This window comes from Mandrillus leucophaeus, unplaced genomic scaffold (assembly GCF_000951045.1).
Source record: "Mandrillus leucophaeus isolate KB7577 unplaced genomic scaffold, Mleu.le_1.0 Scaffold1061, whole genome shotgun sequence".
NCBI classification, from domain to species: domain Eukaryota; kingdom Metazoa; phylum Chordata; class Mammalia; order Primates; family Cercopithecidae; genus Mandrillus; species Mandrillus leucophaeus.
In genome coordinates this window covers 29,297-47,184 of record NW_012098777.1, presented here as the reverse complement: position 1 = coordinate 47,184, position 17,888 = coordinate 29,297, and the positions used below count along the sequence as shown (strand labels likewise).

General features: G+C 32.7%; 1 protein-coding gene across 1 annotated transcript in view; it reads left to right on the top strand.

The window, feature by feature from the left end:
- The window catches only part of LRP1B (low density lipoprotein receptor-related protein 1B), a gene marked incomplete at its 5' end in the record, with an annotated part of 705,068 nt that extends 687,950 nt beyond the window's left edge, over window positions 1-17,118 (top strand). Inside the window, 5 exons of the mRNA XM_011984332.1 lie at window positions 1,265-1,341; window positions 9,009-9,099; window positions 10,240-10,384; window positions 13,653-13,751; window positions 15,222-17,118. Of these exons, the coding sequence (XP_011839722.1) occupies window positions 1,265-1,341; window positions 9,009-9,099; window positions 10,240-10,384; window positions 13,653-13,751; window positions 15,222-15,362 (553 nt within the window). The remainder of the gene's footprint in view (window positions 1-1,264; window positions 1,342-9,008; window positions 9,100-10,239; window positions 10,385-13,652; window positions 13,752-15,221) is intronic.
- Window positions 17,119-17,888: the final 770 nt, after the last annotated feature.

The window sequence follows — 17,888 nt, the reverse complement described above, 5'->3', positions numbered from 1 at the left end:
AATAATATTAATTTTCATTTAAATCATGTTCCATATTCATAGTTTTAAATTTATCATTATTAATTAAATAACTCTTATCTAATAGTATCCTTATTGCCAATTGTGTTCACGTCTATATATGCTTCTTTGAAACACTTTTATGTTTATTATTTGATTTTGTCAGTAATAATGATTTTATGAGAATATTTGCCCATGTTTTAGGACAGCCAATACTGATTTTATGACTATCACAAACAATTCATACAGCATCATAGAAGTTTAGTTCAGGAAGCACCCTCAGATATCAAAATTGGCTATGTCAGAATTGGCAGAGACACTGAAATTGCAGTTATCTACTTTGGCCCACCATGCCCAGAGAGTTACACTTGGAATGACTCTGGAAGCTGTTTTTTTTATTGTGTACAGCTATTCTTGATATGGTGGTACTTGACAGTCATTTTAACTAAGAACTGAAGCCAATTAAATTGTTTCTCTGTGAATTTCCTGTGATAGATACACAAAGGCATCTTATGTTAGCCAATAGACATTGTTTAAACACAACTAAAACTGTTCCAGCATTTATTTTGATGCAACTAGCTAATTTCATAGTTGTGATTTATGTTTAAATAGTGGCTTTTAATCAGATCTATTATTCTTGTCTTCTATTTCTTATCATAGTGTCACAGTACTTACATGGGAAAAACAACTCCTCCCAATAAAAACTTGGGCACATTCTCGACTTCATGTTAATAGAAGAATGATTTAAAATGGGAAAGCCCTATATTTTGTTAACTCTACTCAGGAGAGTAAAAACTCCACAGCTTGAACTATGAGACAGATGACTATTTGCTCTTTGGTAGTTAGTTCCACTCTATACTTAGAACAACCAGAAAAACAAGTCACAGATACTTATAGAAGGATTTGCTTAACATGCAAACTCAATTTTTGTAAGTGGCCACTTGTAATTTTCCGTAACTCTCGAATTAATTTCCAATTCTTAATCAAGATTTCAATATTACTATAAAATGTGCCAATTTTAACACAGAAAAAGTAAAATGTCTATAAATCTATATTTTAAAAAGTATTTTAACAAATGAAGTCCAATGAAAATTACACTCAGCGTACTAACAATATGCAAGAAATCAGCAGAAATCTCTATGTAATATTCATGAATTTGTGCTGACTGGCTCCTGTAACATTTCATTTTGTTAAAATTACTACATTAGCAGACTGCTGGGCTTTGTTATTCACTGATCTGTGTTGTTTGTTGTTTGGATATTTTTAGATGCTCTACCAACTGGTCAGGCACACAGTGTGAAAGGCCAGCCCCAAAGAGCAGCAAGTCTGATCACATCAGCACCAGTAAGTTTCTCAGATTAATATTTTGGGTAATCTACACTGTATATAAATCATTTTAATCTCATTATTGAGTGAGGTGTGTCTTATGAAATCTTCATGGACTTTTGTAAGAGATTCACTGCAATTGAGGTGTTTTTTAAAGGGAAAGCACAGAGCTCTCGTCTAATTACAGGCTCGTGTTCGTGTTCTTCTAGGCTGGGAGAGTTTATCCCAAATGTGGGGAGTTTTCAGAATGCACATCTCCTAACCTAGCATAAGCTTTTCTTTGGAAATGTTCATCAGCTGCAAAAGTCGCAGATACCACAGTGGAAGTGAAAATACTCCAGGAAGAAAACTAATTCCATGTTTTAATTAGAGCAAAGTGTATTGTCTTGGAATGCATTTCAATGTGCCATGGGGGGAAAAAGACAGACTTTATTAGTTAGTCTGAAAGAGAAGCAAGTTAACAAGCAATTCTTAATGAAGATCTACATTGATTTATTGCTTCTTTATCTTTAAAGTATTGGTTTTGAAGTATATTAAAATATAGATCACCATTTTTGCAAATTTTTTTGTGCGGCCATAGTCTTAGGGTCAGGTGTGTCTATGTCATCATTGTGTGTCTGTGTACAGTTTCTGACAACCTGAAATGTTATAAAGTTTTTCAAAATAACAGTCTGAAATACAGTTTGCAATTCACACATGTTGTCATTAATTTTACCATTAGTGAAAAACCTTTGAAACAATTGTATTGTCTATTGGGTGTAAATAAATTTGTGAAGGAAAAATAATATCCTTGATGGAAGATTGCTTACCTTAGCAATTTTTCCCTAGTCCTTTACTGCTGGTGAGAAGGATTTCATAAAAACAAGCAAAAAGCATACTGTTTCAGAGTTAGTGAAAAAGGAAAGAGACTATTAAAGTATAAAATATATTATTTTTGTACCCTAGAAGCAGGCTTCCCATCTTTGCTGATGTTCCCGTTTGTTGTCTCTGTCCCCAGACAGTTTTGATATCATTGTCCAATTTTTCCCAATTTAGAAGTTAATTTGGGTTTATTAAGCCTGGGCATCTTTGAAAAATGGAAAATAGGTCTAGAATAAACAGTCTTGGCATGAATATTTAAATTTGGATAGGTGAGGTGAGGTGACTTTTGGTTATGGAGCATTTTGAGTTGATCTTAGAATTTGTGTGCTCTCTTTAGGTCAAGGGAGGGAGAGGTCATAGGGAAGCTATGAGCATATAATTGTAGGAACAGGACACTGGGAATTGGGGTATTGGTTGATAAAAGGTTAGCAGTGGCAAAATGTGTCTTGCCTAATTTGATATGCAAAAGAAAAGAAAAAATACTTTATATCTCTTCCCAGGATTTAGGGCTCAAACTATCATTACCAGTAATAACTCCAGAGGCATACTAATTTATATATGGTTTTCATAAACTATTTGCAAAACTCAGCAATCACTGAGAGCATTAATGATAGAAATGCATTTGAAGTTATCAACCTGTAGAACATGCTTCCTTTATAAATTAGGAATTGAAAAGATGCTTTAGCCTTTTTAACGGTAGTTTCTCGATGATCAAATATAAAAAAAAAATACATAGCCTTTTTAGAGCATCAAAAAAAATTTTTTTTAATTGTAAAACTCTGACAAGAAATAGCATGGAATGTGTATTGAATTTGGAAATTTTGTATAAGCGCCATCCACAAAGGGAAAGTTTGGTATTTGGAAAATGGATTGGAGCTGGAATGCTCCAGGCATTCCTGTTAGAGAGTGGGGTCTCCAACGATCTGCATGGGCAAATGTAAGAAACTGGTTTTAATTACATGCAACAGTTCTAAAGTAAAGAACATCAAATAGGGGAAAGAGTTGCAAATAGTTGTAACCCTTTCCAAAGATTCTGAAGCTCTTTCTCCCATCACTAATTTAAAGTCATGAAATTTAATAGAACTATCATGCATTTTGAAAGGGCTATTAGCTACATATATGTCAAATTATCACAGACTTGAGCAAAGTTGACCAAATAATGACTCTATTAGATGCTTATCATCAGACATTTATGCTTAGAGAAACTTGACTCAGCAGCTCTGAAAGAAGGGAAAAGGTAGTTAAACTGACCTTTCCCATGAAAGAGGATTACTTTTATTCTTTTGGGTAAAATCTAGTGATTTTGAATGGTTGTCAAACCTTCTGCAAACTTGAGCAGAAGTCATCTACCCAATAAGAAAGATGAAACTTTAGGAATGTGTTTTCAAATCTGCATTTCCATCATCAGTGGACCTTCGTTGGCATAGTCCAGAATACACTGCCTGTGTCTGCCTCATTACTATCAATTTATACAGAGATTTACTTTTCTGATTTGTACATGGTCTTCATAATCATCTCTGAATAGTGGTAGTGATGTTCACTGGCTTCTGATGTTTAAAGTATCTAAAAAGCAGTTTGTGGAATTAGGCAGATCTATTATCTAGGGCTTTGTGCTCAGGTTCCATTTTAAAAATCGAATCTGACTCTTCTGAAGATATTTTGAAGAGTTTTAAACTCAGGATGATAACATATTCATTGCATACTTCTATTTTAAATTTACAAAATTTTTAAAATTTACATAAAATTGAGCATTGAATGATCGGTGTTGGAATTGTGTTATTTGTTGTATCTGCTGAAATTATGAAAGATCAAAATATATCCAGCATTTGTGGTACAGTAGAGTTGCTGTATTTTACTATAGTGACAATAGGGGCAAGATATCTGTTGGGGGTCATTGTATCTCTTTTTCTACTTTGTCTTTATCATTTTATATCATCCATTATATTTTAATTTAAAAAACTGGTTATATTATACCAGGAATTATAAATTTGCAAATATAGAGATATAGCTGAAAAACGCAACAAAATAATGTTTTCTTTTCATTTCTCCCAAAGCAAAGGTTTATCAAGTCTCTGCTAAGTGTCAAGTACTGCACTAGATTCCAGAGACAGGTCCGTGAGGAAGGCAGACAGTGCCTCTTCTCACGAAGCTGAGGTTCTAATGGAGTAAACAGCAATAAAACAAGGAAGCAAATAAAAAAGGAAATATTCAAATTTAAAAAGTAATTGTGAGTTTTGATTGGCCCGTGAAGGAAACAAAAACAAACAAACAAAAAAGATAAAAAGGGCAAAGATAGAGACTGTCACGGGAACAGTGGGGTCAGGAGTGCTTTCTCTGAGGTGGTGATACTTCAGCTGAGACTTGAGGCTCAAGGTACAAGAATAAAGAACAGCAGATACAGCCGGGCGTGGTGGCTCACGCCTATAATCCGGGCACTTTGGGAGACCGAGGCGGGCGGATCACAAGGTCAGGAGATCGAGACCATCCTGGCTAACACGGTGAAACCCCGTCTCTACTAAAAACACAACAAAAATTAGCCGGGCGTGGTGGCGGGCGCGTGTAGTCCCAGCTGCTCGGGAGGCTGAGGCAGGAGAATGGTGTGAATCCAGGAGGCGGAGCTTGCAGTGAGCCGAGATCCCGCCACTGTACTCCAGCCTGGGTAAGAAAGCATGACTCCGTCTCAAAAAAAAAAAAAAAAAAAAAAAAAAAAAAAAAAAAAGACAGTAGGTACAACAACCCTGGAGCAAGAAAGAGTTAGACATGTCCAGCAGACTGAAAGAAGACCAGTGTGCTGGTATCAAGAGGACAAGAGTGGTACAAAGTGAAGCTAGAGATACAGGACCAAGATGATAGGCAGCCTCTTGAAGATCACTGGAAGGATCACCTTTACTAAGTTGGGAACGTATTTTCTTTACAATTTTTAACATTACAATATACCAAAATGTTTAAGAGAAAGCATGCTAATTTCAACAAATATATATACTCCACACTTATACATATCTATAAACATAAACTTAAGAACATGTCAAAGGAAGTCATTGTAATTATGTAATTTACGCTAATACTGTTCTATTGTAAATTTGATCAGTAAGTAAAATGTTCTCTCCCTCTGACCTTCATGATACTGAACACTTCTGGTTTCTCTTCTACCTCTTTTGAAGCAACTCTTTCTTTGTGACATTATTTTCTTTCTATTCTGCTTGGTTAATTTACCTGTTTATCACTAGATACTCTCCCCTTGTCCTGGATACACTTTCCTTGCCAAGACATAAATCCTTGACATGAGTTATCAACTCTGTTGATTCCCCAAAATTCCTGTGCTCGATATTTATTTATCTCCTAAGTCTGAGACATATATTTCACTGCTTGCTTGATATATCTGTATCTGTATCGTCTATATTCCACAGTGATCTCAAGCTCAGTTCCCAAATGATCTCATCACCACCCCCTAACCACAGTCATTTTCATATACCTTATTTTGCCTCTCTGTCCATATGGATGGCTGAAAGGTGGTGATACTTTAGCTGAGACTTGAGCCAATCCACCTGGCTATGGAAACAACACTTAAGTTCCATACTTAACCTTCTCTTTGCTTTCCTAAGTTGAATCAAACAATAAATTCAGTAGATGTTCCTTCCTAAATTTTATTCAACATCATCTTTTTAAAAAGAAAAAATAGTACAATTGCCCGTCTGATTTATATGACTTACACACTCCTTCACAATCTCACCTCTGCTTTCCAGTGTAGTCACATCTCCTTCCAGCACACTCCTCCCACCTCAACTGTTTTTCCTTAATCGTAATCCTCTTGTCCTTTAAAGTCTCTTTATGAACTACAGAGGACTTGCTCCTTAAGCCTCAGAGACACTCTAGTCCTCCTCCAGCCCAGATCTAGTTGGAGGCACCTCCTTTGTATTCTCAGAACAGTGCATACTTCCCTAATACAGCATTCATGCTACTATAATGAATGAACTCATTTGTTTGTCATCTTCTGTTATACATCAAGCAACGTAAGAGAATGGTCATTTTATCCTCAGTATGGAATAGAGTATACGTTGAGGGTCTGGAGCACAGCAAGAACTTAAGATATATTTGCTAAATAAGAATGGAATTTATAGACCCTATGATATCCTAAGGACTGCACTATTTGCAGAACAAAGAGAAACAGATTGTGCCCTCAAATATCTCAAAAACAAACTGATACAATATATTGTGAGAAGGGCAGAATAGAAGCATGTACAGAGTGCTATAAGAACATGTGTTTTGATTGTTTATTAAGCATGTATGTAGCATTTTCTATGATTGGCATAATCCTATCTATAATACTGTATGATAGCTATTAATGGTGATACCCATATTATAGATGAGTAAACTGAGACAGATATAATTAATGTGCCTAAGTATATCTTGGTAATGAATAGTAGAAGTGAGGTTTGAATAGAGGTATCCTGGCTCCAGAGTCCATTATCTCAACTGCTGTGCTGTACTAGCTGTCATATGGAAAGGGGCTCTTCAGCACAGCACTTACAGTTCTTTCTTCTAATGGAAAAATGTTGCATGATGAGGTTTCAGAACTGTGTTGCAACAAAGACTTGCTCTACTTTTTAATGAGAAACTTGTTGAGATATCCCCTCCACCCTTAATAAGTACAGAGTTTACATTTTTCAACCAGTTTCTAATACTCCATTAACAATGTACTGTTAAAAAATCACCTACAATAGGGATTGGTCATTGTATTTACAGTATGAAATTTACTGTCATATATACTAGGAAAAATACTTATTTTTATAATATCTTTATATAATTTTAAAAATACCTGTGATTTCCAGCAATAAAAACTATTTTATAAAATTTAAAAAAACTTGCCAAGCTTCTACCCTGCATTATTTATCGGTGACACTAGGGTGTTATAGTGGTTACTTTGATTGGTTACGTAAACATATTAGAAGTCTAGGCTCTTAAACACAAAATGCAATAATATATGAGATTGCATCTGCCATCTGTGAAGGGAAAAAAAAGAAACCCTTTATTTTCTAACATACTTAATTAACAGCTTTCTACCTCAGAGGAATGTCAAACTGTAGAACAAGTAAAATATATTTTTAGAAAATGACTTATAATTGCATTGAGAGAAAATAAATTTTATATACCCTAAAACTATATTGATAGGTATTTTACACCACCAATTTTACACAAATTTTAGAGGAAAATGAAGTAGATAAATTTATAAAGTGATGATCAATCAGTTGAAGACATAGTTTATGAAGAAACCAAGCTGTTCTCTGGTATTTAAAACTTGTGAACAAATGTTAATTATCATCCAAGGTGCCAGATTCTCTACTGTCATTAATTGCTAATAAATTACAGATGCATATAAAGTTCACTTTCCCAAAACAAAGGAGGTAATATAGTAATATCAAACACAGTAAGTTCTCATAACTACGTGAGAAAACAAAATGACTTTTACATTTTAGAAAGTCTCTAAAGAAGTGGATAGAAGAGATGGTTATTTAGTTATTTCACACAAGTTATTTCTCCAAGTCCTAAATTAGATATTTATCTTATACATGAAATTTTCTTAATGAAACCTTTTTGGCATTTGGCAAGTGATCCAGTATGGATTATCTCAACCAGGTATCGTCTGGCTATAAAACAGGTCTATATATTTATAGTACAGTTCTAAGTGGCTGGTTATTGTGCATAATATCACCATTAATTTCTACCTTGATATTTTCACATGCACATGTATCTGCAGAAAAAATTCATATACTTTAAGACTTTTTAATGTTCTGTTCTTAATCCATTCAAGATCTCCATGTTAAATTTTAACTAGTTGTTGGGCTGCTTGGTTTCTTAGGTTAACCGGTGATTAAGTTGACTTGACTGTATCAACCCATGATTTATTCAAAGTAAACAAAAGCCTTTGTTTCATGTGTACTAGATATTTTTCAGTAAGAAAAGTTAACATTAGCTACGTCATACTTTCCTGTTATCAGGCAACCCTGTATTCAGTTTTCTTCCTACAATAAGTGACATTCGGGTATATTCTCCTGTGGGTCACATTATTAGCAATGGGCTATTATTGACTGCCTACTCACTGACTAAAAAAACAATTACCCTATTGCTAATCTATTATATAATTGGAAAATAAAATCTCCTCCACTTTGCCTCCTCCCTGTGCTCAGATGCATAAATACAAAGACCAAATTTCACTGATCACTTTTGAAGAAATATTCTATTAGTGCTAGTACCCAAGACCTTTCTCATATATGGAAGAAAGGAAAATAATTGACATTTGCCACATAAGCCAAACTCCCAACATATGTCTTGCTAAAACTGGATACCCCTTTTGTTTTACCAGGCTGCCACCTAACTTGTAACATGGACCCCTGACCAGAAAGTATGGATAACTAAAGGAACAAAACTAAGGGTGGGAATGTGGTCAGTGAAACTGTTTAAATGTTTATTCAGTCTTAGTTGACTTAAAAAGAGGTACTAGCATGCACTTTAATCATTGCAAGTAAATGTGTGATGGGAATTACTAAACACAGACTGATAGAAAACATCAGATCTGTAATCTCAAGGTATTTAAATGCAACACAAAAATGAAAGATATCTAAAGAAACATTTCCATCAGAGTACGTGTTTAAGAGGAGAGTAATTTTCCAATAACATAATTATGAGCCTGAAATATAAATATTTGGGCTAAGCTTTATTTTTATTATGTCAATGGTCAAGTGATTTGGTGTAATAAAGTATTTAGTTGTATCAATTTTTACTTCATTTTATTTATTTCTTCATCTATTCACTCATTTATTTTCCAGGAAGCATTGCCATCATTGTGCCTCTCGTCCTCTTGGTGACTTTGATAACCACCTTAGTAATTGGTTTAGTGCTTTGTAAAAGAAAAAGAAGGTAAGATGCAATATTGTAGATTAGCAGTCAGTGAATAAATCACACAACTAGGTGCAGAAACATAATGGTTTTTTTTTTTCATTTTTTAAAATATGATTTAGTTATGCCAACTATAAAATCCAATGGTTTTCAAATCATTTTATACCTCTCTTTTAAGTGATTATAATGTAGACAATTCTTCTCCCATATTATGTTAATGGAATGGTCCATTTATATATTCTAGCAAAAATAACAAGAGATCATATTATTCAAAAGTTAAGTAGAATTTTACATTTGCAGTTGTCTTTCCTTGAAACAGCAAGGGTCTATGAGGAGCATCTTTTTATATTAATGTGTATGATTAGTAATGTCAATACAGTGATACTGATATGCATATGTACATCTCTAATTTGTGCATTTCATTCACAAATAGTGAATTGATTTAGATATATCTCTTTAGAAGTATCATTTCAATTTATATGAAAATGAACTTATAGATCTAGAGGAGTAGGTTGTCTGCAGAGAGACGAGAGCCATGTGTGCTCACTTATAAATGAACATGAAATAATGTGTACACATGGATACGGAGTGTAGGGTGATAGCTATTAGAGATTTAGAAGGGTGGGGAATGAAGTGAGGTAGATGATGAGAAATTACCTAATGGGTACAGTGTACATTATTTGGATGATGGACATACTAAAAGCCCAGGCTTCAACACTATGCAATATAACCATGTAACAAACTTGCACTTGTACAAAATAAGCTTAAAAATCAAGAGCTTTTGAGTCATTATTTGAATTATGTAAATCAGGATTCTAACCTTGTAACTTGGAGATTGAAAACAATCTACGAGTTTCTTTTGTTGCAATAGTTTTCAGATAGGAGAAAAAATAGAATTTAAAAAGATAATTGATTGGTAAATATTCAATTTCAAATGATGTGGTTTTAGCTATTCAGGAGGTATTTATTTCCAGTGTGTTTTTATTAAGTCAAACAACTGGGAAAATGGCCTATCAAAGTACTACTTTTTGTTCCTCTGTTACCCGACAAATGTCATTTATTCAATTTATTTCAAAATAAGTAAATTTGTAAATATGATAATTTCATATACCTTGTGCTATTTATACAAAACTCACACATATTAATGTTCACATATTCTAGGACAAAAACAATTAGAAGACAACCTATTATCAATGGAGGAATAAATGTAGAAATTGGCAATCCATCTTATAACATGTATGAGGTAGACCATGATCACAGCGATGGAGGTCTTTTAGATCCTGGCTTTATGATAGACCCAACAAAGGTAATATGTCTTAAGATAATGGGTAGTGAGCACTGACATTCTTGAGTTGCATCTCTGTTTTATGGTTCTGAATTTCACCAAGTTTTTCTGTTATCTGAAGTTAGAATAAGAGACTTTAGGATGTATTGAATGATATAGCCTCTTCTAAAGAGAAAGTACAATTATGGACTGCATTCATCTGAAGCTGCAAGTTAGTGTAATACATCTTGGAAAATATAATTATGTGCTCAGTTCATTTATAAAGATGTTATTTATTTTATATGGTTTTTATTGAAAAATGACTCATCTGTTTACCTAAGCAAATGAAAAATTCATTTAAAAATTGTTTTAGTATTATTATCACACAGCAAATTGTTTAGGTCTTCTTCAAGGGGTGGATAGATGTATAGATAGATAAAGGTCTATTATAAAGTAAAGCTACTGACTTTCAAGGTTGAAATATATGTAAGGAGAAGACCAACATATGCACAGTCTCTAGCGATATGACTGAAAAGTAGTTTGGTGGGATATTTCTACCTAGTTCCTCCCAGTATTCCTTACAGTGTGGTTCTATGGGTTTTTGGTTTGGTAGGAACTGGATACTAACAAGGTAGTTCCGTTTTCATCACTTCAGACATGGCATGTTCTTTTAAAATTTATTTTTTGTTTTAATTGATGCATAATAAGTAGGAAATCAGTACATTGAAGAGATATCTGTACTTCCATGTTTTTTTTTACAGCATTACTCACAATAGCCAAGATATAGAATCAACCTAAGTGTGCATCAACAGTGAATAAAGAAAATTGTATTCAGCCATAAAAAAGAAAGAAGTCCTGTCATTTGAGGCAACTGGATGAAGCTGGAAAATATTGTTACATATGAAATAAGCCAGGCACAGAATGACAAATACCACATGATCTCACTCACATGTGGAATCTATAGAAGTTAATATTGAAGTAGAGAGTGGAATATAGGTTACTAGAGGATGGAGAGGGGAGGAGAAAGTAAGATAGATGTTGGTCAATGGGTACAAAGTCACAGTCAGATAGGAAGAATGAGTTTTGGTGTTCTATTGCACAGTTAGGTGACGGTGGTTGACAATATTGTATTGTATATTTTAAAATAGCTAGAAAAGAGGATTTTTAATGTTCTCACCACAAAAAATCATAACTATATATGAGGTGACAGATATGCTAAATGCTCTGACTTTATTTTTCTGCAATGTATACATGTATAAAAACATAACACAGTATCTCATAAATATGTATAATTTATGTAAAATAATTATCTGATCAAATGTGTTGAGGTATTAGCAAATCTAGATATACAGCTTAGTGTAAAAATCTTGGTCGGTGTATTTTTAAATATAAAAGAGTACAGTATTTTATTGTCAAAATAAGTATGTTATTTCCAATAATGTTTAAATGAGGAGCCAGATAAGCTGTGTCCCTGGACTTCTTTGTAATTAAATTACTTTTGAGAAACATTTTTCTGTCATAATATCCTTACTAGTTTAAAACATTTCATTGATACATATAGCTTGACAATCCACAGCCTTTTAAATTTAAAAATTCGTTAGTTTTTATTACTATAAGCTCAGGTTGGCAACTTTTAAGAGAAATAACTAAATGATACAATTATCCAGTTAAACTTGTGAAGACTTACTTCACTGAATTATCTGAATATTCTTTCTGATAATTTTAGAACATTTTTCTCTAAATTAAGAGTATCAATTTACTATTATGAAACAATTTTTCTTGGCTTATTCGCTTATTTATTGAATAGTTATTTTACTGACTTATAAAAGTTACTTCATCAAAATGCACTTTTACATTGTAAATATTCAATGTGGCCAATCTACATTGAAATTATTTTGCAATCACAGTCACAGGTGCTCCTGAAGGAGTTGAATAGGATCCCACATATTCAACCTAGTTCTGAATCCATGATTAGACTTTCTAAGCCTGAAATTAATGCTCAAATATTCACTTCTATGCAAATCAATCAATCTTTTCACATGGATACACTGTGTACTGTTGGGCAGTACTATAATATTTTTCTAATTAGACATAATTTTATAGTTATTATTTATTAATTAATTCACTGCTACATCTGAAATTTTTCAAGGAAAAAATCCTGGTATCCTTGCATTTGATATTTTCTACTTTAAAATATCACAGAAGTAGAGACACAATACATATTGTTCACTGTGTATCTATTATATCTATGAAGGAGAAAGACATCTTAAATAATAGAGTTCTGAAATTCTTTGCATTTTTCTTAAGAATAAAAATATAGTATTTGTACATATAATATAGACTAATGAGGATATACTTTATGCATATTTCATATGAAGAATTCTTACATTTTCCTCATCACTTTTATTTCTAGTGATAGAATTAATCCAATTTTGTACACTTAAAGACAATAGCTTTTTATACCACATTTTAAAAATTTTCACATTTACTCTAGGAAGATAAACCTATGCTTCAGTGTCACCCAAATATATTTTAATGTACTTAGAGCATAATACTCAATAAATATTTACCAATTTGATGACTGATTAACCAAAATTTCATCAAATATGACTTAGATGACTGAGTCTAGCTGGATCCTGATATTTGAATGTAAATGTGAATTGTTGTCAAATGAATAACTACAGCTAGTTCTAATAGGTTTAGACAGTAGTGAAAAACAAAGGGTCACATTGAAGCAACCTTAATAAACATACAAATCTTACAGAATATTCACTCTGTTACAAGGGTTTGATATATGCATGGTCTAATCAGTATAAATTACATTACATATGAAAAAAATTTTGTAGAACACTCATTTCTGTTATTTTCAAAGAGGGTAAAATTTCTAGTTCAATGGTATCTTATAATCAAAAGGATTGAAAGTACTTAACACAGTTCATAAAATAAATTTGACTATGGGAGCAACCACAGAATAGTTTGAAGACTGTAAAAGAGATAAATTAATATGTACTAGTTTTCTCTTCAAATTCATGCCAATTCTTACTTGGATTGTTTTTTATATTTTCTGAATAAGACTTTTGTGAGAGAAATGTCCCTACCTGTGAAGCAAAGATCCAATACTAATATTGAATCCAATATTAGTATTGGATCTTTTAAGTTGTTTTGAGTTGTTAAAGCTAGCATGAATACATTGTAAATGACTTAAGGCTAAAGGGTTTTATGTTATTTTTATGAATTAACATGATATGTATCAATGAAAAGTGGTTCCATAATATTAGATCAGAAACTAAAGTTCTCTGTTTATATACAGGCCAGATACATAGCGGGAGGACCCAGTGCTTTCAAGCTTCCACACACAGCGCCGCCCATCTACCTAAACTCTGATTTGAAAGGACCACTAACTGCTGGGGTGAGAGAAGAGTATTCATTATTTCATGTCCATTTCATCACAGAACCCTCGCAATCAAACATTGATTACTAGACTTAGAGGCTTGTTTTTAATTAAATTTTTAATTAACAAGAGATTTCAAAATAGCATTTAGATTGGGGGCTTATGTTACGTGTTCTGTCTATACTAGATTACATCTGAAACATTATTATTTTAGGCAAGCCATTAAGTAGAAATCTCCCTTCTACTGGATTTGGAAATGTTATAGCCCCTTAACAATGAACATGAGTATTTGTTATTCTTAGAAAAGAAGCTCTAGCCAGAAATTTAAACTTAATAATTTAAACTTTTGATTTTATTCATTTCCTTTCATAGTGGTTTATGTAATATATACAAATTTGATGTGCAGTTAAATAGACTGTACTTTAAAATGTGTCATCATATTGAGAAATTACAGAGGGTCTAACAAAACCATTCTCAAAAACATGTTTCAATTAAGTAACTGGTGTTTAGAAAAAGCTGTTCCGTCTAAAGTTACTTAGTTCATTTTAAGCAGAAGAGGAGAAAATATGCATATCAAGATTCCTAGGGATGAGAATTCTGTCCCTTATCCTCTTTCCCATTAGCTGTTTTCATCCTCATTCTCTATCATGTTTGTCTCAATTACATGGCTCAAAGATTATGTTTCCTTGTTGTAACTAAGATTTAATGTACTGTTTTTGGAAAGACAAAACAGAACAAAAAATAACAAAAACAAACAAACACTAGGAAAAACTTTCTTGGGATAAGCTGCAATTTGTTAAATAATGAACATTGTATGTATGTTTTCCAACTCAAAGAGGTCAACTACTGCATGCCTCTATTCTACTTCAAAATGCTGTAAGTGTTTATGAAACTTAAGATGACTGTGTACATCACAATTCTTTGAAAAAGTCCAAAAATATTTCTAATAAGTACACAGAGGTTGTTTGAGGCAAAAAATCTTGCTTTTATTTTAAATCTGCTATACTAACACCTTTCTTTACATTTTTGTTTACTTGTTTTTAAGTTCATATTGAAATATTATAAGCACCAAACAAATGCTTTTCTGAAAACACATGTTATTTGCTGCTGATTGGCTTGTAATAGCAATAAGGAGACAACACAAAAACTGAAAACATGACAATTTAGTTTCACATTTTATGCTTTTATAATAAAGTCTCAGTGAACATAGCTTTCACAAAGACTTTTTCTGGGTTTTTATGTATGGCAAAGCTCCTTTTAGGTTTACAAGTTACTTGCAAAATGTAAAATTATGGTTTATGTAATACCTTGTTTGAGTTGACTACAGTCTGTAAGCATAACATATAAATAACCTTTAAATAATTACTATTTAATAAATTAAATGTATTGCATATAAATATTGTTACGATTAGGAGACGGACATTCTAGGAAGTAAATAATTATGTGGCCAAGGCCAATAATGAAATTATATATTTTTTTCTCCTTCAGCCAACAAATTACTCCAATCCAGTATATGCAAAATTATATATGGATGGGCAAAACTGTCGAAACTCCTTAGGAAGTGTTGATGAAAGAAAAGAACTGCTTCCAAAGAAAATAGAAATTGGTATAAGAGAGACAGTGGCATAATCAGTGATACCTTTTATATGCTGTATAAATGTATAAAATATAAGGATTACTTTTGTATGTTCCAATAGTTATTATACTTGTTTTGGCATCAGCATTACCTCTTTCTTTATCTTTTTCCTGGTTAATTGTTTTCTGAGTTTTTGGGTTTATGTTTTGCTGATGACTATTGATTGACCATTTGTATGGTATTTTTATGAAAAAGAACTGCACTACAGTACAATTTACAACAATGCTGCTGATATGACACACCTTTGAATTTGTCAAAATTAAAAACAACTTATTCCTTTGTAGTGTGAATATAAGCAATCTATTTTATATGAACTTTTTTGGTTGTACTTAATCAAAGAGAATCTCTGCACTTTTCCATTATATGGTTTGAAAGCTGTAATACAGTGTCATTTTATTTTTCTCTTTAAATTGATTGATGGGAAAATGATTGAATGATCAACTCTCTTCTTTGTGCCCATAAAGATTGATTCAGACTCTGCTGAAAATATATAGCTCTCACAAGTTCAACATCACCTGCTTTGAAATTAGCCTTAGATTGCCAACCAATAGATGAGAATTTTGAGGAAAAAATTTAAAAATATGTAAAATTAATAATTTGCATGAACACAGATGACTCCATTTTCCAAAACTTAGTGGACTCTATCTGATGTACTAAATGTATACACCTTGTAAGCAATAGCTATATTTAGGTGGTAGAACATAGCAAAAACATAACTGAAAGTTGGCAGATGCACTTGCTACTGAATAAGACCTTTTGTTCTCCCTCAGTCTTGAGATTGATAGCCACCCTAGAGCACAACAGGGCATTGGGTACTTGTGTCTTAGGTATTTCTTCCCAGTCACATGCATTTTGTGGAAGATTAACCCAACCCCTTACTACACTAAACAGTAAAGAATAATACATAAGCACACAAACTGATGACAGAATTTCAATTATGTGAATGCATCCTCTTTGCTAGGTCAAAAACAAAGGGCAAAGCAGACATTTTAGTACACATAGTGATTGGTAAATATTTTCAAGATATAATATGAGTAATCCATTATTCGCTCTATCCAAAATATATTCAAGAGGCTTCCAAGTTGTAGAAGAACAATGATCTGCCCATAATCGAAGGTGGAGAGTCTAAATGCTGTACCAGTTGCTCTGGTATTCATGTTTCCTTGGGTTTTACAGAACACATGGACCCCATTCACATTTGGTTTGTTTATCTTCAAATTTGAGTTGAAACAAGTGTGATTTATTTAAGTTGTATTAAAAAAAAGGATAGCATTTTTATACAAATATCTTTAAAGGCACAAAAGATTTATTCACAAGTTTTGGAGGGCTTTTTGTTCCTCCGATAGACATGACTGACTTTTAGCTGTCATAATGTATTAACCTAACAGATGAAATATGTTAAATATGTGGTTGCTCTTTATCCCTTTGTACAAGCATTAAAAAAACTGCTGTTTTATAAGAAGACTTTTTGTTGTACTATGTGCATGCATACTACCTATTTCTAAACTTTGCCATATTGAGGCCTTTATAAACTATTGATTTATGTAATACTAGTGCAATTTTGCTTGAACAATGTTATGCATATCATAAACTTTTTCAGGTTCTTGTTTAAGTACATTTTTTAAATTGAACAGTATTTTTCATTTTGGTTATAATATAGTCATTTTGCCTATGTTTCTACAATGAAGTGTTGAATACTTTATAAAAAATTGTTGACTGACTTATTTAAATGAAATTCTACATATTTAAGAGCTTGTGTTGGGTAGTTTTTAAAAATAAGAAAATTTCTTTATGTAGCTTAAATATTCTGAGAAAACGGTTTTAGTAAACATGGCATTTTTATATCCTTAGAACATAATACTCTTCAGGGGAAAACTGATATCATTCTATCATTTTTCAATGCGCAGCAGAGAAGGCATTATCTGTCTTCATGAAGTAGAAACACTCCCCTTACTTCTTCCTTTTCCCTGCCTTCCTGTGCCTGTCAGAGACTCCACATTGCAATAGAAAGAAAGGTTCTATACATAGTAGCATGACAACCATGCTGAACAAACCAAAGCTCTTCCTATCCCTTTCTATTCCCCAAAATTGTACTTTATGGAAAATCAGATTCCATTAGATGCTATTTCCACATTCTTTTGTAAGTAGAATGGTTATTTGCTATACCTACTTTTAGCATCAGACTAGAGATGGAAAATACAGGTGCGTCTGATTTACTTATCATCGAGTTATATTATTTGAAGGGGCCTTTTGATATCAGAGCTGTGTAAATGCAACTGAAACTATTATTTCAAAAAAACAGAACCCACAGATTGGTGTGATATTAATACAGTTAGTTTAATATTTAGCAAATAATATATGATATGCAACTGACTGCCAGTTGGGACCCGACATTGATGACCTATTCTCACTAGGGCCCTAGTGAAAACAATAGTTAACAGAGCTCAGAATGTGTTTTTAACCCTGGAGCCCTGTGGCTACCTTATATGATAAATATCTATTTTCAACTAAAGTTAATT